The 14,920-nt window shown below is 36.9% G+C and overlaps 1 protein-coding gene across 4 annotated transcripts in view; it reads right to left on the bottom strand.

Moving 5' to 3' along the window:
- Window positions 1-14,920, bottom strand: part of pcgf3 (polycomb group ring finger 3) — a 61,551-nt gene that overhangs the window by 16,678 nt on the left and 29,953 nt on the right. For all 4 annotated transcript variants that reach the window (XR_001425389.1, XR_001425388.1, XR_001425390.1 and 1 more), the window contains 5 exons: window positions 14,070-14,187; window positions 10,961-11,057; window positions 5,006-5,061; window positions 4,684-4,791; window positions 324-412 (listed from right to left, as the gene is read on the bottom strand). Coding sequence is in view for 1 of the 4 variants with exons in the window: in XM_015035749.1 (XP_014891235.1) it covers window positions 324-412; window positions 4,684-4,791; window positions 5,006-5,061; window positions 10,961-11,057; window positions 14,070-14,187 (468 nt within the window). In the remaining 3 variants the exon portion in view is untranslated. The remainder of the gene's footprint in view (window positions 1-323; window positions 413-4,683; window positions 4,792-5,005; window positions 5,062-10,960; window positions 11,058-14,069; window positions 14,188-14,920) is intronic.

Here is a 14,920-nt window from a genome sequence, read left to right as displayed (position 1 = left end):
CCCCCCCCTCCAGGGGAGGGAGAATTTTTTTGGAAAAAAGGGGGTTTTTTTTTTTTTTTTTTTTTTTTTTTTTTTTTTTGTTATGAAAAAAGGTTTTTCCGCCTGTGCATCAGTATGCAGGAGACAAGCTTCATGCTGCAGAGAGTCTGTCTTGAAACAATAACAACTCAACTCTCCACAGCGTTATTTAGCCTGACTGTTCATGCCTTTAAGATTGTTAATAGAAATTTGAAGTTTTGACAGGAAACAGAACCAATGTCTCCGTAAAAGTTACAAAAAAACAAATATGACTATTATGTCCATTTGTTCAGAGTTATAATAACCTGTTCGTCACTACGGTGATAGTCGTTGTCCTCCTCTGGCTTCTCCTCTCCGGCCTCCTTATTCCCCGTGTCTTCTGATTTTGTGTCGCCTGTTTGAGAAAAAGAAGAAAAACTATGATAATCTAAAAAAAATAATACATAAACGCAGGTATGAAAAGTACAAACACTACAAATAAGTGCAAAATTTATGAGCCACAGAGTTCTTCAACACATTTCATAATTATCCAGAGTTAAATTACTATATTTTCCATTTTTGTATTTAGTACAAGACGTTCGTAGATATTTTTGAGGTCTGGCTTTAAATACATGAGGTTGATTGATTGATGGATGGATGGATGGATGGATGAAAAATGGACAGATGGCAGAAGGGACAGACAAATGAATAGATGAATGGATGGATGGATGACTGCACAGATTGATGAGAGTCAGCAGGATGACTAAAGGATGGATGAAAAGTTGAAAAAATGGATAAATATGAGGAGGTACAGACAACTAACTGGACGGACGGACAGAAGGAAGGAAGTTCTATCAATCAAATCAATCAAATTTTATTTGTGTAGCACATTTAAGCAGCAAGGCATTTCAAAGTGCTTTACATCATTAAAAACAAAAACCGTCATGTAACATTGAACAAACAAAAAAAAAAAAAAACATTAAAACCTGCACCCCTTTTCTAACGTTTTAGAAACTGGAATAAAAATATCTGGTAAGCTTTTGTGTTTTTACAGTGCACGAGGCGCCGCTCCAACGTTGCAATAACATATTATAAGAAGTTATAAGGCTGATTTTTGTATATGATATGCTGAAATGTACTTTAAGTTTTAATGTAGCCAAGAGATTTCACTTCCTGCATCATATATTTAAATAAATATATAAATATTATTGAGATGGAAAAATGTAAATTGGATGAGTTTTCATTTGCCTGTTTGTTTTTGAGTCTGAATGATGAAGTTACTTTATCTGGTGATGTAAATGTTGCCTCCTCAACCTGACATGACAGATGGCGAACAAACCGTCCGTCTCCAGCTTTTAATACATAATTCATCTGAGCTGAGGGGAAAGCAGACCAGAAAAAGTTCAGTCCAAGTGCGCCGCCTCACAGCTGGAAAGACTCCTCATCCATCTGATAAAAGCTCTACAAACAAGCAGCACCAGCTGATCAACTTAGAGTACACATCTTTTATGAATTTTCCTGTTGTGATATTGTTGCAGTATTGAATTTTTAGCTGTAAAACTTGGTTATCGAAGTCTAAATTGCGTTGCGGTGACAGAACAGCAGCGCAGATGGGTTTTGCTTTCCAGTAACCTTTAGAAACAAAGAAATTCAGTCTGCTCCAGGATTCAGCGGCGGTAATAACTGTGTTTATGTGAGTGTGTGTCTCAGACTGTGGATGCGCTCAGTCCTCTGTGAGTATTTTCCGTCTGGGCCAACTGTCGCCATCCCTCTGTGGAATATTAAGCTTGTCCCGGTGTTTGTCTCCAGCGTTAGCCTCACTTATTGCTCATCAGGAGGGTCTTGCTGTAGTTAAGTCTCATATTGCGCCGCTTCCTGCGTCTTACGCCATGTCTTTTCATCTCCCCTGTTACCGTCAGCAAATGATCTTCTGTCTCTTTTATGATTTATGGGACATCTTCACAACGCTAAAGTCCCACAGGCGTGCACAATGACGTTTTCAGGCTAGCCTGTGAGAGGTGGAGTGAGCCATCTGTGTGTGTTGGCGTGGGAGTTTAGATCGTCGTGAAAGCAAAAGTGTACTCTGCAGACTCGATGCGTCCCCAGGTGACCCAGTCTTCTTGGGTTAAGTGCTCAGAAAAGCTGGTAATTTAGAAAAATGAGTCTGTGTGGCGGTGGAAGCAGCTTTTGTTTTGGCTGGTGTCAAGCAGTCCTCCAGAACTTCATGTTTCCATTCAAGAGCAAACAGATTTAACACGTTAAAGGGGATCTATTATGCGAAAGTCATATTTGACACATTTTTATGCTTCCAGTTGGGTCTCGATAGCTTCTGAAAGTAGCCAAAGTGCTTAAAAAACCCACCTATGGTTTTGGTGTCTGAAAAATTAGTCTCTTCAAAAACCTTTTTATTGTTAAGTCACAATCGACAGGCACTGAGCCATTACCTAGCAACCAAAGCAGAGCGCCAGTACGTTTGGTTTTACTGCTGAACAATGGCTGTTGGAAAGGACAAGTGTTTTGTTGTCGACTTCCTGTTCAGAAACCACTGGCTGAATTGTTGCTGGTTGTGCAGAAGGTTACACTTTTGCTTCTCAAAGATGTACAGTTGTATAATTGTGCATCTATTTGCAGAAATTTTCATGTGCGAGTGCACCAGATGTGAACAGTTGTGGTTTAAAGCTGTGCCCTTTTAACTTTTAAAAATCTTTTTAGTGGCAACAATAAATGTGAAGGCCCTGCAAACTGAATGTAAATACACTGATGAATGAAAAATTAAACATTTTCTGAAGTTGCAGCAAATCAAATCAGGATAATGCAGCAAATATGTATTGACTTTAAAAGAAAATATGTTCTAAACACCCATTAGCTAACTCAAATGTCAGTAATCAGAGCAATTTCTTTCAACCTGCTATGACTTCATGTTCCTCCCAAACACTGAACTCTGAACGACTGAGTAGTTAGAAAAAAGATCTGAAAATTCAACCTAAAATTAACCCAGCGCTGCTAAATCAGATATCGGCCATATTTGCATAAATCTACAGATATTATCATCGCCTGAGGCCGAGGAATAATATTTAAGTTTTAATCTGCTGCATGGAGATGATGCTGGATTAAAGTCCAGAACTTCCTTTGTTTTAATTTCCTTTCTGAATGGGTTTCTCTTCCATCTCGCTTCAGCCGAAAGTGACTTCGAGGAACAGAACCAGAGCAGCTCCTCTCCCATTTGAGCCTTAATTACCAAAATCAGAGAGGGGGATTAAGCGAGCGATTAGGTCTGCCAGCATGACAGCCCTCTGGACACACATTCACACCAACACGCAGCAGAGAGCTGGTTTAGAAAAACGACTGTGCACAAAAACCAAACCATCAACTCACTCTGGTTGGCTAAATTGCCTTCATCTGTACTGTTTAATGGCTTCTGCTGTTCCTCATGGTTGTGCTGTTAATGTTAGTCATTACTGGTTGAGGGGGGTTCATTCTTTACATAGGCTAATAAGAGCAGTGACACACTGCTGAGGTGAAGGCCATTTAAAACCTTTAAACATTAAAACATGTAAAACCTGTATTTTTATTTCTTTGCCCTGGAAAATTAAAGGGATTTTCATACATGCATGAAAGAAGACAACACTTCAGGTGTGCTTCTGATGAGGGGATAACAATGAAACATGTTGATTTTACATAATACTGCCCCTCTAAAATAAACCAGAAGATCTGATCAGTGGCTGCAGTCAGTGATGTAAAAACCTGATATGAATTCAATTTAGTACCACATCTGGACGTGGCTCAAATTGGATTTTTATTTGGGTGAAAAGATCAGAATTGCTCAGTTTAGACTGCATACGGGCCAAAACCATCCGATTTGGGTCGGAGTTGGGATTAGGTCTGAAGTTATTGCAATAAATGATACCATTGTTGTTTTGAGACCATTTTAAAAGAATAATAGTAATGTGGAGAACATATTCTCAAAGATCAATAAACTTTAATTTCTTACAAAGGTTTGACACTGAAAAGACATTTTAAATATCCAAAAGAAAAATAAACAAAACAACAAATAAAATGGATACTGACGCCTCTATAAACAAAATTGACCTTTAATAAAAGGGACTAGATGAGACTTCCCTCATCCGGGCTTTGGTAGAAAGAGAGACAAGAAAAAAAATGCAACAAATTGGTTTATTGATTTATTGTTGCAGGCCTATTGGGACAGTTTGTGAGTTTCTGCCTTTGTCCTCCATTTGTAAGTGTAGATTGGTGATGCATTTCCAAACTAAACAAGTTACCATTTCTGGTCTTGGTGCATTAAGTAAGCAGAAAAATAAGTATCTGAACTGGAAAACCAGCAGTCAGAGCCACTCAGGGGAAAATGGCCTATTTCAATCACTGGCTGCCTGAATGGTACAGCTTATTGTTACCATTTGTTGCTGCTTTTGTATGGAGAGACATTGAAATTGATGAATTTTTCTTGCAACTATAGATTTGGAATAAAAAAATCCAAAATGTTTGAGTGTTTATCAGCCTAAATTGAAAAAAAAAAAAAGCATCTCCTGAATAAACAAACAAAACCTTCAAAACTGGAAACAACCGACTCAATGCCATTGCTGCTTAACAAACAGCAACTGCATGAAACAGTCTCTGCAAAATGGTAGCAGTATTTCTGAAGCCTGTGCATGAAGGGTGTGTTTGTACCATTTCGCTGATCTAGATGAGTCTTCATGTTGCACAGCTCTCCTTTAATGTCCCCAGGCACCTCCATGCCCAACTTCTGATAGAAATCCCTCTGCTTCTTTATCTCCGCTGCACGAGAGGCAAACACGACAAATAAAAGGGGATATCTCAAGTGTCTGATTACATCTGTGCCAAAAGCTGCTCGGGTCTAGAAAACAATCCACAAATGAAGGATGAGCTGTCAAAGTGCGTGCATATTTTAACGATGTAAAACCAGCCAGATGGCGATAAACAACATGGATGAAGCTATAAACCGTTTCTGATGAAAGAGGGTGACTCTTACCCTCTTGAAGTCCCGGTACCAGCTTGTAGACGATGTCTTGCATTGTTCGGTCATGGCTAAAACAGATGAAGGAAACTGTTAGCAAGCCCAACCCAAACAGTTGTACACAAAACATTGATCCAACATGTTCATTTCTACATTTCAGAACCAAAATTATTCAGTCTCTAGTTACAATTTAAGGTACACTGCATTGCAAGATGATTCATTCGCAAAAATTTCGTTGGTATTTAGTTTGATAAACCAACAAAAATTAGTAGATCATTGGGAAGTGGAAGAAAGATTATTTTAAATATTTACAAATATAGTCAGTCCGTAAAAATTTACTTTTCTTTGCCGTTAAAGGAAATGGCAAAGCTCTTTTTATAGCGGCTGTAGCTCAGTCTGACTACATGGAGAGGATCTGTTGGTTCTCAGTTGGACTTTGACTGGGCCATTCTGACACATGAGAATGCACTGCAAAAACACGAAACCTTACCAGGTATTTTGGTCTTGTTATCTTGGTACACTTGAAATGACAAAACTAACTTACATGAAACGTTTTAGCAAGATATAGGAGCTGGTTTTAAATAAATTGTTCCTTTATATTGATAAAAAAAAAAAAAAAAATAACTTCCAGGACATTTTTTCCAGGTTATAAGTGATATAATCTGCCAGTGTAACTAGTCAGTTTCCATCAAAATCATTGATTATTGACTTTTAAAATAGTGCACTAGAAACTAAACTGAAAATACTTTGATTTTGTGTTTTTATAGTGCACAATTTTAAGACAGTTGGATCGGGAATAACATGTGGACATAGATATTTTTCCACATCTAGAAAATAAATCTATTGGATTTCCTGTTTTTGCTCTGAACTTGTCACCTGAACTGGAAGTCCATTAACTCCTCTGAGATTTCTAAGAGGAGAAATGAGAGTAAAAGCACTTCTGATGTAGAGAGCAGGCTTTTATTTTTTGAAACCATATGAAATGACTGCAGCTACAGGCGTCACTCTTCCACCCACCAGTTGATTTATGCAGCATGTCAAACCAAAAATGCTCACTTCTTTGCCCTCCTGCATCTCTGTAAACTCTGGTTCATAAAAAGCACCAAACCTCAAGATGGAAAAATGTCAAATGTGTTGTAACATTGACACTCTCTGAATTTGGTGTGGAGCATATGCTCTTCCCAGTCTGGCTGTGAAGTAGCCTTTTTTTTTTTTCCTGTGCTTGTGACACGGCGGCACAGTGGGGACGGCTCGGGTCTGACGGTGCTTTTTGACACCTGGCTCTGACAGCCGGATAACGGACACGGCGTGTCGAGTTTGCAGCAGAGTTATGGAGGATAGATCCAGAAAACGTGGCATGTTTGTCAACGCTGCGGCACGCTGAGGGTCAAAATAGCTCTGAGCAGCAAAACAGTGACCCCTGCTGGACAAACGGTGGTACTACTTCCAATTTGTTTCTGGTAATTGAAGAATTTACTAGCCGTTTTTCTCGGTTACATTTGGTAATAACTAGATACATTTACTCAATTACATTTATTTAAAGTATTTTACAAAGCTGTACTTTTTACTTTTACTCGAGTAAATTTATTATTAAGTATTTCTACTCTTATTTGAGTAAAATTTCTGGATTCTCTTCCTACTGCATGAAAAGCAAACATGTTTAAACCAAAAAATAATCACCAGACACAGACCTACAGTTTTTGTTAACGTCTCATAAGTTTTATTTAAAAATAAAATTTATTTGGATAAATTTTCTTTTGCCTGATTTTGCTATTTTCTTTGTTACTCATGCGAGTTATTGTACCAAAATTGCACTTAACTTTACATTTTGGTCCGTCTGATTGTGTAATCTTTAAAGATTAAATGATTGATAATCTGATTAGTTACTCAATACTTGAGTAGACTTTTTACCAAATACTTTTTTACTCTCAAGTAATTTCTTGGACGGCTACTTTTCACTTTTACTTGAGTGAAAATAGTTTGAAGTAGTGTTTCTCTTGACTACAATCTACCCACTTCTGGTTATATTGGACTTTTTTGGGCTAAAAAATTTTATCTTCTGTGTTTGAAAAATAGCAGATAAGAAAACGATGATTTCCTAATTCACTTGGAAATTCAGAAAATGTGTAAACAGATTAATTTCTTAAAGAGAGATTCAGATATCCATGTCAAGTTTGATCAATATAAATAAGCCAAAGAGTTTTATTTACCATCTGTTTGACATTTTGGCTTTAAATCACTTGTGATGTTTGTTGTCAAGTCTAATTTCAAGTAAAATTTCCTGTCAAATAATGAACCTGCAGCCATCTCCGTTTATTTGATAACTAAAACGGCGACATTTTGATTCTGCATTAATCACAAAAATAATACTGGGAAATCAATTCAGGGGCTTATTAAACCTTAATTCTACCAAATACTGTTGTCACAAATTCACATTAATAATATTTTTTAATATAAATGTAAATCAGTTGTAATAGGAATCATTAACTAGAATAAATGTGACTTCAAAAGAGCTAGTAATCATAATAACATGAGGTCCAAAACATAGAAATACAACCTCTTTAAAAAAGAGAGAGAAACAAAGTATGGACTAAAAGTAAGTATAATTGTATTAAATTCTATTAATACACATTTATTATCTTTTTTCCTAAATTTGTTCAAAAATAAAAAGCTCAGAAATGTGTTTTTCTGTCTCAGGAGTTTCCATTTCAGAACCGAACAAGACGTTTAGATGTGGATTAGTTTTCCTAAAGCTTCTGAAGCATCTGTGTTGGTTCATTTCCTAAAACATTCTGATTAAAAAACAGAAAACCTCCCAACAAGACAGAAAGAAATGAAACTTATATTCAACAGCAGCGCTGCAACGCCCGTCTTTCTGCACCAGCTGTGCAGCTTTCATCAGAAACTACATCTCTAAAGTCATGAAGGATTATTTTCTTAAAAAGTGCATCGCTGAGGTTTCACCACTAAATGCAGCCATGCATCCAAACAGAAACAGATGAAACTGTTTGTGTTGAAAGTGATTTAAAAAAGGAGGTGAAGTTGACACCCAATCTGATGAAACACTTTTCATTAGAGAAAACTGAGACCATCTCATGTCTTCTGTTTGTCAGATTGAGGGAAAACCACAACAAAAAGCAGAAATTTTAAAAAATGAATCAAATGTTTTTAAATTATACATTTTTAATTATTAGTATCATAAAATTAATTTCAGGAATTTAGTGATTCGTTTCACAAATTGTCTAAAACAAAACTGATGATTTTCCTAGTTTCAAAAATCTTTTAAATTAATCTAACAATTTCTGAGTTTTACTCCTTTTTTCCCTCTAAAACTCTAATATGACATTGTATATTTTGCATGTTTACTGTTTAACGTTTTCAGTTCCTATTGGGCACCAAAGGGTTACTTTATTTTCAGTAATGATAACAGATTTTTGGTCACTTTCTTTCTTTCAAAACACTTGCTATATCAAGTTTAATCAAAAATAAAAGCGAACTGGGTGAAGCAACCTTGGCTTTTCAGAAAAAGACTCACCTTTTTTTAAAACTTGGTTATAAAAAGATAAATACTTTGTAGGAAAATTATATTGGAAATAATTTTATCACAAATTCAAACTCTCAACCTTTGTATAGCTTTTGAATTGGGGCCACACAAAATCAGTCCAAGGGCCATAAAAGGCCCCTGTGCCACACTTTGGACACCCCTGAAATAAATCAAGACACGCATTGAAAGTTTTGGGGATTTAAACCAGGAAAATCTAAGAAAATACCTTAAACTTTGTTGCTGAAATGTCATAAAACATGACAAAAGTAAGCAGAAATAAGTATCTCTAAATTAAAAAGGTAAAAAATGTCCAGCAGGTCAAAAGTTTACAAACAAAAAGCTGAATGTCAGACAGCCAGAGGTTATTTCTGCTGCTCCTGCTGCAGGCATGCAGAGCTGACGCTGAACTGCAGTCGCAGATTACAGATCAGACTAATCAGGGAAATTACATTAGTGTTTCATTAGAATGCAAATCTGCACTCCCCTGGCTCTCTGTGCAAAAGTAATAAAGCTTTAAAAGTTGGGCATTGTGCTGAAGTCTTCCCTCTTTTCTTTTCATTTCTCTTCTAAGCGGTTAGACATTCAATCAATCCGTTAAAACGCTCTTGATCAATAGCCCTCCAAGGCTCCTACGCGCCTTTTCTCCAGTTCTTCTACGTAAATAATCAATAAAATTCAGCACAATTCATCTTGAATTATAAAGTCTATCTAATAGTCCTCTGGGAATGACTTTATTGGAGTTCAATCACTATTTTCTGTCTGCTAAACTGTGTTTTTTTTTTTTTTTTTTTGGTATTTTACATCTAAACAGGAACTAATTTTGTTTTTAAAAGGCAGCTGGTAAAAAGTCAGTTTTATTTGCACAGGGGAGTTCAAAGTGCATTAAATGGTAAAAACAACACAATTACCAATTATAAAATAAGCAATAAACATTAGATTTTGTCAACTGCTATCATCAAATATAATAATCAATGTTCCAGTCGATTGTAATCAAAGGCAGCTCTAAATAAATGTAATCTTAACTTAAAGAATTAAAGAAACAGAAACTGACAAAAACAAAAGGTTGACTTCATAAATGGCAGCAAATCTCCTTTTAAATGGTTCAGAAAGTGCAATTAGTAGTTCTAAATATAAATTAGAATAAATAAGTCAGAGATAAGTCAGAGCAAGAAGCATAGAATTAGACTGAATAGATATGCTCTTATTGATCAGGCACATTATCACGATACCAAATGCAGAATTTGCAGGTCAGACAGAAGTCGCAAAAAAAAAAAGAAAAAAAAAGAAAATTTAAAAATCCGAATTGAGCATTAATTCCTTTTTAAAACAATGACAAAAAGGATATTTTTTTTCTGATTGGTTTGAAAAAAGTGTTCATCCACTCAGCGTGGTTTTAAACATGCTACACCAGTAGGGGGCAGTGGAGAGCAAAACTAAAACCTGACAAGAGAAAAATAAACATCAGCTGTTCATATTGGCTCAATTTTATTTATCGGACCAATATCAATATGTTAAGAAAATGACAAATATCGGCCGACGCCGATGTTAGTGCCGATATATTGTACATCCCTAATATTAAATGGAGGTTACATGTGAATGAAAGGCCAATCGCATGAAAATATATCCGTTTATCAAAAACCTGGATACATGTGGACAACAGGGATGCACCAACTGCAGCTTTTTTACTGATCTCTGAAGAGTCCGACATACTGATTCTGATTTTGGCCAAAACCATTTTTTTTGTTTGTTTGAAAGTCTCTGAGTTGGCAGCAGTGGGTTGACTCTTCTTACTGTGAATGTGCAGAATGACCCGGTGGGCCGATCTACAGTCAAACCTCTCACAGGAGAGGACAGTGGGTGATTTTTAGACCTTTGCTGAGGTAAATAAGAACAGAGGATAAGGTCAGCTATCGGCCGATCACCAACATCACAAGATTAAAGAAATCGGTGCACCTCTAGTGTACAAGGCCTTCGTTGCGTTGGTTACTTAAATAGTTACTGAGTTTGTTAGTTAGTAAAGAAGGAACTCCTGAATGCCACAGGAATCCCTTTTATAAAAGATTACAGTGAAACGCTGGCTGCTTTGAAATAAAACATAACCGAATCACCAGCCGTATGACTCTGGTGTTTTACACACACGGTGTAATATTAACTGCAGAGCACTGAAGTATTTATGTAGAGCGAGGTTGTGAATGAGTTGGGGTTAGATGCATCATCTATTAGAAAAACACACAGAGCGCCTCAGCAGCTCGAGGCCGCTGCGCCTGCAGCAGAGCTGGAATAAAATGGATTCATCGGCTCCTCAGTCCTCGGCAGTTTATCGTGTTAGTGGCGGCGTGCTGCTGATTGCAGACTGTCTGTGTGTGTGTGTGTGTGTGTGTGTGTGTGTGAGTGTGTGTGCTGCTCTGCGGCGGTCCCCCACTCACCCGATGTACTGCAGTGGATGGCTCTGATGAATAACAATCCTACACGTGGGGCACGTGTTGTTCTCCTCCAGATACTTTACAAGGCAGCTTCTGCAGACTGCAGACACACACAGCAGATGAAGCGTTACAACGCAGCGTACATCCTCCATTACACTCCCAGCTTCACTACAACGATGCCTTTCATTTGGTTTCAAAAGTTGCAAACCTCAAACTCGTTCATGGTTCTGAAATTTAACAATTAGCGTGTGTGTATGATTAAAAAAAACTATATACTGCTCCTTTTTTTTAGGCAATTGGTTGTGACTCCATTCAGAGTGCCACAAACACAAATATTGTTCATTCCAACTTCAAACAGACTTCTTCAGGACAAGAATTCAATAAAAAAAAGTGATATACGTCACTAAGCTGCACACAGTTGTGAACTGAGCTGAACTATATAGTCTCTGTAAACAAAACTATCCTTCAAAAAAAGGGATAGTTGAGACCAAAGAACCAGACTGAAGACTTCTTTCATCTAGTTTTTGGCAAAAAAAGAGAAAAGACAAATTATTGAGCTTGTTTTAATTTATCTTATCAATTAATTTGTTGCTTACTGCAACAGGCCTACACGTTACTGCATTTAATCATATTGCAGAATTTACTGCATAACATTTCCAATAATACTTAGTTTTGTGTGAAATTTATCATCATGAAAATGATGAATCAAAAATTCTTATTATGATAAACTCTTCACGATAAATGCACACCTCTACTTTGCACACTTCTGCACGACCAGCAGCTCCAAACAACAACAAGCTACCATCCCAGTGTTTCTTCACTGAATGGTGCATTTTGTGTTGCTCGGGAACATGCAAAGAGTCTCTCCTGCATTAAACACATCAGTGTAAAAGAAAAAACAAAGTCTCAATTAAAAAGAACCAAATGTGCCTTGTTTTATGATTCATCCGGAATCACAAGGCGACTTTGGATCAAGGTACAAATCCCCTCAAATGACATTCAGACTTCAGGGAATTTTGCTTTCAACTACAGCCACCATTTGTTGGATACAATAAACGTATTGTGGAATCCTGCGGTGTAATTTGCGGAGCCCGTTGTGCCGTGAAATCCATCTCTTCTTGACATTTTTATTGCAGCAGAGCAGCTGCGCCGATGACGTGATGCGAATGTCTTTGTTGTCTCGGCTCTCCGATGGTGGAGCCCCCTGTTTTCCACACTGAGAGGCAAAAATCAAAGCCTCACGTCTGGACGCTTCATGTTTGAAGAGGCCAAGAAGGCTCCCATCTGTGGTGACCGGGCGCCCTCTAGTGGAGACAAACAGTACTGAAGCATCTGGGTTTGTTTTGTGAATTTAATCCAGGTTTCTCTGACCTTTACGTTGTTCTTTCGTGTTGCAAATATCATAAATGTTTCCCTTCAAGTGCTACAAGCAGCCTGCAGCTAAAAACAATCCAGAATTCCTGCAGGATAAGTATCAGCTTTGTGTCAGCGCGCTGCTTGCTAAGCTTTCTACACTGGCTCAGCTCTCATGTGAGCAGCTTCAGACGGCAGATGAAATAAACAGGACGCAAACTTGTAAACTCTGTGACCCCACCGGGATCCCTGAATTCAAAAACAAGTTGGTTTCTTTTCAGAGTGAAATGCAGACGGCTTCATCTGAGCAGGAACTAGAAAGAAACTGGATGATTTCATTTAAACCGAGTCTGCAGGCCAGCAGAGGCCCCAATGCAGGAAGTGTTGAGGTGAAAAAACAAAGAGGAAGCTGGCCTTTAAAAATGATTTCACAAAAGAACTGCAACCTATAAAAACATGCACATGAACTAATGAAGGACATGGCAAAGATTTCAAAAGATTTTTAAAACCCAAACAGAATCAGAAAACAAGAAAAAGGGATCAAGCATCTATCAAGGAGAATTAGGATTGTTTTTTGTTTTTTTTAGAATTACAAGAATAAAATCATAATATTAGCAAAATAGAGACATTACAAGAAAAAAATTTTTTAATGGGCAAAAAGCTGTGATATAGTTGTCAGGATCTGTCGTAAGTATAATTGTTTCAAAGTCCTGCTACTGATAACTGATGCTGATTTGTCAAAAGATTAAATATTTCCTTATCTGTAAAACTGATACCAAAATAAAACTTTACAAGGTTTAACTTTCCTCATTTAGTCGTCATAAAACCAGATATTTTCATAAAACCACTCTCTTGCAATAAATAAACTTTATCATTATTTAATATGTTTTTAGATTGTGTACTTCTATTTATTTGTATTTGTTACTTTTTAATTTTAATTTTTATTTTCTTTTGCATTTCTCCATTCTGTATTTCAAACGTTGTAATCTTCCCCTGGGACATAAGAGTTCTAATGATTGTTTTATTTATCATGATGCACAAACCTATTTATGTTTTTTGTATTGTGCATTATGATGGTGACTGTTTTTTGTAAAATCAATAAAAAAAAATTAAATAAAAAAAAACAGTTTTTCAGATATTTTCCGTCATCTGCAATTTTAAAAATTCATTTAAAATCAGAAATCAAGAACAATATTCTACTTTCGCTTAAATAATTTCATCTTGCACATAACCCCATGTGTTCCCTTCGTCTTCATACCGCTCAGACTTCAATTCAACATTTTCCATTGTGTTTTAATGATGCAGCCTAAACATTAATCTCGACTAATGAAGATCTCTTCTGACTCAAGGAGGGTAATTTTGTGTCAAATTCAAAGCCCTGATCCAACAAAATAGTAAGAAACTGCAGAAAGCAGCAGATGGTGTAATTTGACTTTGCTGAACCCAGCTAATGATGCACCTCAGTGTGAACGAGAGGCGACGTTATTTCCCCCCTTCTTGTGAGATATAATGTGCAGATTACACGCTCTGTGATCGTGTGTGTGCACACAATTACCTCAAGATGTTGACTTAGATCAACTTTCAACAGAGAAATATCTATAAACTGCTTCAGTTTTCTGCTAAAAAAACAAGATGTTTATTTCTGTGATTGTGCGTTTTAGAATAAAAGAGAACAAAAAAGAAGAAGGTAGAAAACAGGAAATGGGTCGAGACGGATGAAGACTGAGCGGATGAGGAAAGCGTGGGAGGAAGGACCTACAGGTGTGTAAGCACTCGGTGACGGTGGTGGCGTCGATCAGGTAGCCCTCACACAGGCGACATGTGATGTGGGCGTTGATGTGACACAGCTTTATCTTCCTCGTCAGCATGTCGGGGTTCTGGGGAGGAACAGGGACACAAAGAAACGGGCTGAAGATCAAAACAAGCATCACATGACGTCGGTGAGCTCTGCCACAACGACACAAAACACTGATGGCAATGAAGAAGATTAGATTACAATAATCACGTCTGTTACAGGGTATAGAGGAGGATCTGTGGTGCTGTGGGTCTGTTTCTCTTGAAAGAGTCATGAAAATCCTGTTAGAGTGCATGGAACCATGAGTTATTTCAAATGATTAATCGTATTAATCGATTATTCAAATAATCGTTAACTAATTTAGTAATCGATTAATCATTAACTGGAGCATACAGACATAAAGAACAACATATCCGGAGCAGCACCCTGTTCATAAAATGTATACATTTGACAATTAAGTAGAAAAAAAATCTGTAAATATGTNCATTTTGTTAAATTCACTATGTTGTTGCATTTCCGGCAACAAAATGTGTGTTTTCTTATTTACAAAATGAATTGAATTATCTATTTGCACATTTGAATGCATTTCCAATATTGCATAAAAAATCATTTAATGAAAAATCACCAGGATGTGCCAAGATATTTCATTTAATTAACTGACTAATCGGCAAAAATAATCGATTACTAAAATAATCGCTAGTTGCATCCCTGATATATATTTATCAAAACACATCTTGATGGTCCCAGAAACTTTTGATGAATCATTCTGTCGACATGCGATACAAAACCTGAACTTATTTGAAGGTGTTTGTCCC

This window comes from Poecilia latipinna, unplaced genomic scaffold (genome assembly GCF_001443285.1).
Source record: "Poecilia latipinna isolate Pla-1442-1.1 unplaced genomic scaffold, P_latipinna-1.0 Scaffold347, whole genome shotgun sequence".
Classification (NCBI taxonomy): domain Eukaryota; kingdom Metazoa; phylum Chordata; class Actinopteri; order Cyprinodontiformes; family Poeciliidae; genus Poecilia; species Poecilia latipinna.
The sequence above is the reverse complement of the archived record's forward strand: the minus strand, read 5'-3'. Positions and strand labels throughout refer to the sequence as shown.